The sequence below is a fragment of the Chenopodium quinoa genome, unplaced genomic scaffold, assembly GCF_001683475.1.
Source record: "Chenopodium quinoa cultivar QQ74 unplaced genomic scaffold, ASM168347v1, whole genome shotgun sequence".
NCBI lineage: Eukaryota > Viridiplantae > Streptophyta > Magnoliopsida > Caryophyllales > Amaranthaceae > Chenopodium > Chenopodium quinoa.
Genome location: NW_018744072.1, coordinates 677,345 through 689,560, shown reverse-complemented (window position 1 = coordinate 689,560; position 12,216 = coordinate 677,345). Strand labels below are relative to the sequence as shown.

Sequence of the window (12,216 nt, the reverse complement as noted above, 5' to 3'; positions counted from 1 at the left end):
TGGAGGGCCGAGGACGGTCTTTTACTCCCAAAGCATTCACCACGTGCCTGTGCTGCGACATGCTTTTCTTGGCTCCGCTGACAGATCCCCCAGGCACGGGCCCACTGATAATGACATCTACCACTATATACGCCCTGACGGCACTTGTCCTTGCCGAAAAATTAAGGAAAATATTTAATTAAGGTTTGGGCTAAGAAATGGATACTTGGACTAAAACTGGGTCAACTTATGAAAATGTGTTGGGTTATGAATGTGGTTTTAAGTACTCCAAAGATTCAATAAGCAATCCGACCAATAATGGCGATGAAATGTTGTTCATCATCCGGTTTAGATTTTCAGGTTTGAATTTGGGGAGACAATTTTAGATGTCTATAATTACATTATTGTTACAACATTGTGTTGTTCTTTAGTCTAGTGTGTTATATTTACATGTATCAGGTTTGTCCTTAGCCTCTCCCATTCATAAAGGATTTTTTTTTTATTATTATTTTTTTTTTCCGATATATTCATCATCATATATTTCTAAATTATTTTATGTACGTCGTAGTGCTATTATTCCACGTAGCTAACAGATTACTCTTAAATCACAATCAATCGTAACAATATCAACTAGCTAAGCTCCTCTTTCACCATATTAGTAATTCAACAACAAAGCCATTCTTAATCACCAACAAAACATCAACTATCATTTTCATCATTACCATAAGTCAATAATTAAACCTTAATTATAAAAACCCCTTATTATATTCAAACACCAATCTCTAGACAATTACAAACATCCTTTTCATTAACACATACTCAACTTACATAACTCTATGTGTTAAATTAATGTTAAACAACCATATCATAAAAAAAAAACAAATTAATAAATAAATAAATAAATAGATAAAAGATATGAAATAATAGAGGAAGTACTATATAACATAGAATTAGGCCATAGACCTAGACACACTAGGGTAAGGCCTTGTCACTCTCATTCCCTTCCTAATGGACCCTAACCCGAATGACACTTATTTAAAACACACCCTTTTACTTCTTCCCTTCACTTCCCCTTTTTAAAGTCACGAGACCCACCCTTTATGTCTCACTTGCCATCAATATTAAGTGAGTGATAAAATGAGTATTCAGCTGACTGCCAGAGTGAACTGAAAGAAATTTTACAAAATCTTTCAATTATGTTTTAATTTTTTCTTCTTTACTACCTTCAAACTACAACTAGAAGTTAGTTTCAAACTCGGAGTTTACTAGTCACTCAACTCGCTCTTAGCTTCTTTCTTCGTTTACTACTACTGTTTCCATCCATGTATGCGTACTCTCTTTTTCTCATCTTTATCGTACCTTTTGATTACTTGTATACAACAAGTGTATTGTATATAGTCAATCTCTCGTAGTCATCCTGTTCGAGTTAATTAAATTTTAATTTTGGTTGTCTAATTTGTGTGTGTTTTATGGTGGGGAGTGTAGGAGGCCAGAGGGGAGCCCATTGGACCTAAATTATTTGCCGGAGGATTTCACTAGAGATGGCAAACAATTGTATGAAGACACTTCTACTTCTGGTAATTTCAATTATTTCCCTCCTAACCCTTCCCCACTTTTATGCTATGTTCTTTTTTTTTTTTTTTTATAAAATTCCTTTTCATTTACATATGGATGGCATATTATCTGATTTCACACTAACTGAGTTATCCCAAAGAAAAAAAAAAAAAAAAACTTTAATTAATACACAGGACAATATCTTTAAAATGAAAGAGAAAAACTCATTAGACTATTTTAGTGAATCTATGAGCTTGGGTAAGTAAAAGATGAATTTACTATTCTTAATTAAAAATTTCCACATTTTTTTGTATATATTTTGTTTGCATAGTACAAGAATTAGGGTTTAGGTTTTGCTTTTGTTGTGTGTGTAAATCTTGTGTCATTACTCATTAGTGACGTTTTGTTGATGTAAAACTTTTAATATGTTTATAATGATTTTCCAAAAATGGATTAATTTAATTTGGGTGTTTTGTAATTTATTTCTAATTATTAAAAAAAAATCTTGCAGGACATAAGAAAAAGAAGAACAAAGATGAAAGTGGGAAGGTGTATGAGTGTAGGTTTTGCTCCCTCAAGTTCTGCAAATCTCAAGCCCTTGGTGGTCACATGAACCGCCACCGCCAAGGCATGTTTCTGCTCCCTCTAATATTTCAATTCTTCCACTAAATAATTTTCCTTACTAATTATGTGTTTTAATCCTATTAACTTTTAGTATCAAAGGTTAAAATCTTATCATTATTTTCTTTTTGAAATAATAACCCCTATGTTATTAGCTTTCATCCATTCTATTACAATAATTATTGGCAATTAAATCCTCACTTTGCAATATTAATGGAGAACCATAATTAATTAAAATAAATTTTTTTATTTTATTTTTAAGTTTACGGAGTAGTATTCATAATAACTAAACAGTGAATCGTTTGTTCTTATTTGGACGGTGAAATAGGTAGAGCTTTTAGAAACAGTATTAATAAGAATAAACTATTCGTAGTAGAGAGCGTTGATTAATTGATACACCACCAATCCCTAGAATAAGAGGCATTGATCTGATTGATAATTAATATAATGAATTAAAAAAAAACAATAAGATAGAAAGATACTCCTACATATTGGTAGATAGGGAAGCCGGCGATGAGCAGATTCTAGAGTAGTCCAGAATCAGAAGAAGGCACAGAGAGGCGTAGTCATATCAAAAACTTTCCCTTCTTGTAAACCTCTGAAATTCTAGCACACTTACTAGTAATAACAACTACTGTTTTTCTTACACTTTTTATGCTTGTCTCCTTTGATTTGATTGATGCATCTTTTTCTAACATTTCATTTCTTACTATTATTAATTATACTTGTATATACTAATATATTTAACATTTTTTTATTCAATTATTAGGCTTTTTATGCTAGCTAGTTACTCTACTAATCTAAAGTAGCTGCTAATGTTGTTGTTGGGTGCAGAGAGAGAGACAGAAACGCTAAACAAGGCTCGGCAACTGGTGTATAGCTCTGATAACCCTCCCCTTCCGGTTCCTCACCACCCTCTCACCCACTTAGGGTAATTTTTTCCTTTTTTCTATTTCCAACATCACTTAATATTACTATAATGGTTCATCAAAAAAGATATCCATAGTAAATGCAATGGAAAGTTTGATAAAAATGAGAGGAGTATTTATTTTTGGATACAATGTTATGAAGTACTATCCTTGATAATATATAAAGTCGAAACATTAGAAGATTAATACGAATTGATAATACTTAAAGTCGAAACATTAGAAGATTAATTAGATGATAAGTTTTGTAATAGTTGATGGCTATAATGATAACTAATATCCTTGATCGTCCAATGTAACAAAATTTATTCGTTCCAAGTATGGCGGATTATTTATGTTACATTTATGAAGTAACATATATACTACAAAGTACTTTGTGATAATGTATTTATATACTTGTATTTCTTTACACCACCTACTATACAATTAAGTTATCATATTTTATTTAACATGTTCAATCTTAGTAAAAATATTAATAAGCAATAATTTTCTTTTAGTTCTTTGAAAATAATATAACACTTAGAAGTATTTATTTACTCAATCAAGCTAACTTTAGGAGTTAATTTCAAATATAACATTTTATCTAATAAAATCAAGAGCGACAAAAAATATACACAAAATCTAAGCTAAGTAGTACAGAGTAATATTTTGCATGTCATCTAGTGACACAAATGTAACCTGGCATTTCTTAACAAAATTAAACTTACAATGATTAATTTTAGTTTGATGTTAATTTGTTTGACTAGGTCTTATGTGCCACCAAGTGCAATATATCACCAACCACCACCACCTCCACCACAACAAGTCTACCCAACAAGACCAATTATGTTCTCCGGTGGCGCATCATCAACAGTTCTACAACCACAACAACAATATCATCATCATCATCAACAACCATGCTTGTACACCACGACGCCACCGCCACGTATATTTCCATCAGGGGACTACTACATGGCACATGGCCATGCACTCACCGGATCATCCCCCACAAACTATACTTGCATCGGAGCACCAGTAAGCTTACCAGGGTTCACCGGACCAACAGGCGGGCGCGACGGTCTAGACCAAGAAGATGGACTAACAAGTCCATATTAATTTAATATTAACCATGCATTTTAATATAACCCTCTTAATTAAGATTAGTGAGGGCCATGCAAAAAAAAAAGATATATATATATATATATATATATATATATATATATATAAGGGTTTGATAAATGACAACTTTTTTAATGATAAAAAAAAGAAGAAATATAAGGGTAGGTTCTGGAAGTATTGGAAAAAAGTAGGGTTGAGCTCACAAAGAGTTGCAGTGTCTCTCTTTCAGAAGAGGAGCAGTAAACAGAAGGAGGGCAGAGGAGAGAGAATAAGGGATAGTTTGTTTGGTAGGGAATTGGAGGTTTATGGAAAGGAGGGAATTGAACTCAACTGGAACAAAACATAAAGAAACTAGAGTTTGTGTTATTGCAGGTAAACAACCAGTTGGATATGAACTGAATGGTTCCTATTCTAACTCCTCTTCTTCCTTTCTTGTTAGCTACTGTTTCTCTTATTATACTTTTTTTTTTTTTACTCTCTCTCATTTATTATTATTTTTTTTGTTTTGCATGGCTATTTTAGGAGATACTTATTGCTCTATTTTTTGCTTTATTCACCCAAGTATTGCCAAAGTGTAATTCAATCCCATTTACATCATTATGGATTATCAAATTGATTTCGGTGATTCACATTCGTTTTTAAACCCTAGGTAGGGAGCCAAAATGAATAACAAACAAAACCAAACTTTCACTCTTTTACGATTGTAGCATTTTTGAAACTATTCACACACTCTTATATAAATCACATAGTATATATGATATATATATGACTAAGAAATAATATACTGAAGTAATGTTGGATCTTGTTAAATTCATGTCTATATATATATACTGAAGTAATGTTAGATCTTGATAAAAGTATATTGAAGTTAATAGAATTTGGCCCTTAACATCAAACTTAAACGAATTGTTTTAACAACATAAATACTATGTTTTTTTTTTCTTTAAAAGCAAGAAAAAGGATCTTATTAAATAAAATAGTCAGACAACTCTTATTAATAAGATAGACAATTCTTACAAATAATTCCCAAAAATTTAAAAAATCAAAATCTCACTTATTTACAAGTACAAGATTTGACATCTAAGACTATACTTAAACATTTTTACTTATTAAGTTTGGTTCCCCAATTTGGATTTGTACATACATTAAGCTATTTCTCGAGATAAAACAATTAGAATTACGTGTCATTGACGCGATTATAAATTGTGTCATGCTATTTCTTTAATATAAAGAACGTGTCAAGGTAAGAATTTATTTATCTACTCCATAGCTTCTAAACAAAACTCTTCAAAATATGTAGTGCTACTTGGATCTTACTTTTTTTTTATAGCTTGTTTTTTAACAAAAAATTTAGTACCAAGAATCAAAGAGGTGCACACCAAACAGAAACCCTCATGGTATTGTAAGATCTTGCATTGATTTACAGACTAGACTCTTTAAAAATAGGGAGAACAAGGATATTATCATCTCTACTTCTAAATTAATTATATTAGAGTTTCATCTCTCAACTTAACGCAATGATGAGATACTAAGTATACCTTTATCATTAAAACAAGTACTCATACAAAATCAAACTGTACTATTGTGAGTATTTAAGCGGTCAAGATTTTTGTTGATTAGATTCGTTATCAAAATCAATTGAAACTAATCATCATTTATCAATAATACAAATGTCACATTTGCCATGAGGGTTTGGTATTTTAATTTCTATGTTTTGTAGGAATTAAAAATTTGTATGAATGAATAGAGAATATTCTACTCCTTAATTTTATTAATTTATGATAAATTGATAAAGGCTCATAAAGCTTTATTCTGTATATTAAGAGGACATAAAGTTACATCTTCTAATGGCTACTTGTTTTGCGACCATAACCTGATTTTATGTGAGTTGTAACAGCTGGAGATTTTTTGGAATAAACCAAACCATACCGTTATTGACCTAATTAATTTAAATTCCATTATATCAAAGGCCGTGTGTTTGATTTGGTTTAAAATGTTTCATGGGAAGTGATGTTCTCATTTCTATCATTTTTCTACAAAAGTTTGTAAAGGTGTGGAAAACAATTTTCTCAATTGTAGAAAATCACACTCTTAATAGTGGAAAACAAAGTACTGTAAAAAAGTTGCAAAGGAAAGCCGTATTTTACTCTCTCCTCTTTGTTAAATACATGTTTAGGCCGCACTCGTAACTAAGAGAGAGTCCACTTCACAAGACCAAAGAAGGTTCCATTCTAAAACCATATGGCAATTAGAGGAGTAGCCCCTTAGCCTTATAAAGTATTTAATTCTCTCTTCTTTTCTCATAAAGTGTTTAACTCTCTCTTCTTTTCCAATATGGGACACTTTCATGTGTTTTTTGAGAGTTTATAGTTCAGACTCCCCTCACATGTAATGTCCCTTAAATTTGTCTCATGTGAAATTTTTGGGGTTAAAGAGCATTTTTACCCCCCCCCACTTGAACCTACTCAACTTGGCCTAGTGTACTCATTATACTTAAGCCATTAAAGGTCTCAACCATGAGTCTGGCTCTGATACCATGTTAAATACGGGTTTGGACCGCAACTATAACCAAGAGAGAGAATCCACTTCACAAGACCAAAGAAGATTCCATTCTAAATCATATGGCAATGGGAGGAGTAGGCCCTTAGCCTTATAAAATGTTTAACTCTTTCTTCTTTTCTCGTAAAGTGTTTAACTCTCTCTTCTTTTTTCAATATGGGACACTTACATGTGTCCGCTTAGAGTTTATGCTTCAACACTCTTTACCTCCTTTTTAATTTCCTCTCATTACTCCTTTTTAATTTCCTCTCATCCATCATCACCAGTACACTATTCACTTTATTTTTTTTTTTTGTCAGGAAACTAGTAAAGGAAAACTGATTTGTAATTTATTTTCAATTTCTTTCTAACTTTTCTTATAAGGAAACAAACAAATAAAAACTTATTTGCAATTGTATGTAGTTTTCCTTGAAACTATATTCTCCATGAAAAATCAACTTTCATCGAAAATGTTTTATTCAAAACAAACAGAGCGAGGCTTATTGAAACACAAAATTAAGATCGACTTTCCTGCACGCTATTAGTATCTTCGGACTTTGCATGGTGTGAAGAATTAAGTATGTTTTATTTGTACGGTAAGAGTTGTATAAGGATGACTATGTTTGATTAGTAGAAGTGTAAGGTTTAATAATAATCACAGATAACAAATTCATATAGAAATAATTAAATAGGGCTTTTTAACTTCGTAGGTCAATTTGAACCCGAGAACGAAGTTCCAATTCGAGTACTAAACAAGCATTGTTCAAACCGAACCTGACTAGAACCCGAGTTGAACCGAGCAATGCATCAAACACATCCATTTGAAATAGAGACAATCATATCAATAATGTGTGTGGTTGCTAGGCAACAATAAATGCAGATATCAGGTTACAAATTGTGAACTAAAAGTGATAGAAGTGTTTAGGTAGGCACTGCTAAATATCTCTCAGGCAAATACATTTATAAATATGGACCACCCTATATAGAGGATCCAAATCCGAGAACGAGAAGTGATACCTGATGAGAAAATAAGAGATAATAATGATATCATGGCAATCATGTATCACTCTTTGTGGCATTATGTTGTTTGTATTATATTGTTTATGTACTATATCATTACATTTGAAAACAACAACTAATTTGGTGCAAAATCCTATGCAGATCCCAAATATTATGTCTCACTTATCATCATCATCACTCTTGTAAGTCTTGTTTAGGTCGGTCAAACCAATTATTTTTAGACAAACTTGTACTTAGTACATTTTAAATTTTAGCGACTTTTACTTTCTAATTAATGACAAAATTAGAATAATGAGTGGTTTTCATGATAAATGCTACAATTGAAAACAGCTGTGTTTATGTGGGTTGGTATGTATGTGATACAGTATATAAATCGATCTGAGTTCCAACCAAAAGCTTTTAATTTATATACTCTATTAAAGGTTTGTTTTCTACTTTCATAGATAGGCCCTGTTCTTTTGAGCTTCTGAGTAAAGGTGAGCAGAGCAAAGCAGGTGTCAGCAGAGTAGAGTAGATTATTAATACTCAGTAGAGCAGGGCACGCAAAATAGAATAGAGCAGAGCAGACTACGACAGCTCAAAAAAACAGGGCCTTATTCTTGACCATCAATACAACCACTACAAGTGTTAGTGGTTTTACATTAATTAACCTTTAAAATCAGTAGGAGTTTATTCAATAAATTTGCTACTGATGTTAGCGGTTTTACTTCAACTATAACATGACAAATAACACTAGTAGTGATTTTATTTATGCAAGAACAATTTTGATCAAAGCTGGAGCTCCAGGCCACTGCCTCCACTCCCATCATACGTACCGTAAAAGCTAGGCCACTTAGTGAAATCATCGACAAATTGATGCCGTGAAGGGACTTGAAGAACATGATCAAACTACATACTCCAAACTTTTTCGCGGTCAAAGTGAATATCCATTTCTATTTGTTTGTTGCATTAATAATGAATTGAATGATGCAACGTTAACGATGAAAAGATCAGATTATTTAAGTACTCTATCAAGTATGTATCTAATATAATATAAACCATTATTCAAGATGATTAAAATTTGAAGACGGGCAGCATAGCATAAGTTATAGCAAGTGGATGAGGAGGAGTAAACCCCTGTGAAAACATGCATAATTGAAGATGCATGAAAGCGACTGTTCATCTCAAAAAGACCAATATTGGTTCACAACTGCAGATCACGCGGTCTACTCTACTTGGATGATTGTACATTTGTACTCCTCATTATTATCAAGCTCCATTAAAACACCCGAATTCAATTAACTTCACCCCCCTCTTTAATGTGTTTTTTTCTCCCGACGTGGCTATTTTATATCCTTGACACACCAAAAATATATAATAACAAGCCGCAATTTTGTTATAATAGTTTTCACACTCTTTGTCATTACTAACTTAATACATTCAAAAGAGCTTTATATTAAATTAATTAGTGTATTGAACATTTAGTTTTTTTAGTTATTACATGCATTGAATAGCTAACAATTATTAGTAATTAATCACATATTTTTACACAACTAGCTAATACAACAAGCTAGTCAGATTACTTAATACATTCAGTTATATCAATCAGCTATCAACTAATTAGCAACAAGAGCGACCATAGCCTAATCATTGTATAAATAGTACTAGTGCAAGTTAGACATTGTTGTGTCCAAAAAATTAAAATAATTCCGCAACCCTTTTTTCGCCTCACAATTCTCTTTAATGTTCAATTCGTGTTTCCAAGCTAGCTATTCTAAATGTGTTACTTGACATGCGCTTTTGGTTAACATTCTGTATTAACTGTCAAATGACCAACTCAACCAAAACTTTAATTTAATAGTTAGAGCTCAAGATCAACTTTACATGTTATCATGCATTATCTTCACATTACACTATTTTTGATTACTCAACCAAAATATGAAGTTGAGGGTTATAGAAGTTTAAGACTGACTTCATATTATATCATTATTAACATACAAAATTCTTCTACTATCCGCGCATCTTCCATTATTTCACAGCATAAATTTCCTCCAATCCTTCCCACTCCATTGACACATCTTTTTCTTACATGGAACCCCACTCTCTCAAATGCACAAAAAGTACTTGTTTGAGTGGTATTCAGAGCTTTAAGCTGAAGTTTTTATGTTTTTCATTAACAAGTGTTACATTTCATGAATCAGAAGTGGGTTTGGATAGTTGCATGACAATGATGTTGAAAATAGCGATTTTTATGTAAAAATACTTTAATTTGATGTTAGTCGTAAGTATAGGACGATAGATGAAGGTGAGGGTACACGATCACACCTGCATGTGTGCGTAATAAATTCTGAAAGCATGCGCAACCAACCATATATTATCACAAAAATCACTTACATATAAAATTAAACGGATGAAATGTTTTTTATTTGTAGGGTTGAACAATTCATTGGTTTAAACAATAGTAGCCTGTTTAGGAAAGTAGGATACATGTTATGTTTCTTTGGCACTTTTCCTTTTAGACTTATACTTGTTTCTTCGACTTTTTTTCCCCCTGAAATTATTCATAATACATCATTTTTTGAATGCATGGTTAGTTGATGCTAGCTGCTCTATGTGTTTTTGCTCAATTTTCGAGGTTTATGTATGACTTATGTATTAGGTGGTCCATGAAATTTTATTTGGTAGTATTCCTTAACGATGTTGAAGATCAAATAAAGTTCAAATACAGTCATTGATGATTAGGGTGGTGTGGTTAACTGGTTACTCTTACACGTACATACGCCTTTGAACATCAGAATATTGAATTATGATAGTGAATTGAATATTGAATTATGATAGTGAATTCTAGTACTTCGTATTTCTCAAATATTCTACTCATAGATATAGAATACAATTTATTAATTTGATTAATATGTACCACTATTATCTTATTTTGATAGATGTTCTAACACATTTAAACCTATCCTATAGTGTAATTCGTATAAATAAAATTGATTAATAGAAACATTATAATAAAGGAGCTTTACAAAAAATACATTAAATATAATATCTATGTAGTTTTAAGAATCTATCAGCTAATACTAAAACAAAACGTTGCTGACATTATCAATCCCCGTCTTTATCCTATATGTTGCTTCCTCATTAAAAAATTTCCCACCAATTTAATGTATGATGTCATTATTGTTTATTTTTTTATTTTTCTTTAATCTACAATTTATGCATAATGTCAATCATTATTTAATTGATCTTATGGATAATGCCAATCTTTGATTTCTTCAAAATAGTTATTTGGTTATGGAAAATAAATAAATTAAGAGAAAGAAAAGAACAAGTATAAATTTGTAATCCCGCTAAATGAAAAACATATAGTCATGATTAAAGTTTATAAATTACTTATTTCACATAATATAAATTAGGAAAAATTACTTATCATCAACGTGCAACGCACGTGTACTAATCTAGTATGATAACAGAACAGAGGATCTAGTGACTAAGAAGCCTCGTTTGTGCTCTTTTGGATAAATATAAATACAAATGATGCATAATTAAGAAATTCATAAAATTTAGGGGGATTTTTCTGTGTGGCTGGCCACACAATGTGGCCAGGGTTACTCGAGTTACTCAGTTAAGGGTTACTCGAGCTGCCGGGGTTATTCGAGGTACTCGGTCAAGGGTTACTCGAGTTGCCGGGGTTACTCAAGTTACTCAGTCAGGGGTTACTCGAGTTATTCCTGACCGAGTAACCCCTGACTGAGTAACCCCTCGAGTAATCCCTAACCGAACCCCTGACCGAGTAACCCCTCAAGTAACCCCTAACCGAACCCTCAAGTAACCCATGACCGAGTAACCCATAACTGAACCCCTTAAGTAACCCCTGACCGAGTAACCCTTGAGCGAACCCCTTAACTAACCCCTGACCGAATCCCCTTAAGTAACCCCTTACTGAGTAACTCGAGTAACCCTTGATCGAGAAACTCAAGTAATCCCGACCACACGGTGTGGCCAGCCACATATAAAATATCTTAGTATATAATTCATTATAAATATGAGGGTTTGTAATAATCAATTATTCCTTCCGTGTTTAAATAAATGAAATATTTTCCTTGTGCACGTATGCCAATACAATTCTTTGTTTGATAATATTCTTTAAACAATAAGTAAAAACTATAATAACTGAATATTAATAAACTCTTAATTTGGGATAATTTCAACAAATACCCACAAAACTATATTTATTCATAGCTATAAATCACAAATATTAATCAAAGTGAATTAGATAAATAATACAAAAAGTTAAAACATTTCATTTATTTAAATACGGAGGGAGTACTAAAATTAAGCAAATATCGGATTACATAGAAGCAAAAAAACACAGTATATAAATCCTAAGGCCTAACTTATTGACTTATCGTTAATTGGTTTTGTAACAAAATGTACAATTGTATAGTTTAAGGTTTAGTCACTTTCACAATTATCTGGCCAAAATATATACATTTGTTGA

General features: G+C 31.9%; 1 protein-coding gene across 1 annotated transcript; it reads left to right on the top strand.

The window, feature by feature from the left end:
- The first annotated feature begins 226 nt into the window (after nt 1–226).
- Nucleotides 227–4,208, top strand: LOC110691312 (zinc finger protein JAGGED-like). The gene is made up of 5 exons (XM_021868234.1): nt 227–1,303; nt 1,465–1,556; nt 2,045–2,161; nt 2,989–3,085; nt 3,827–4,208. Coding segments are annotated over exons 1-5 (657 nt in total). The 5' UTR covers nt 227–1,301; the 3' UTR covers nt 4,176–4,208.
- Nucleotides 4,209–12,216: the final 8,008 nt, after the last annotated feature.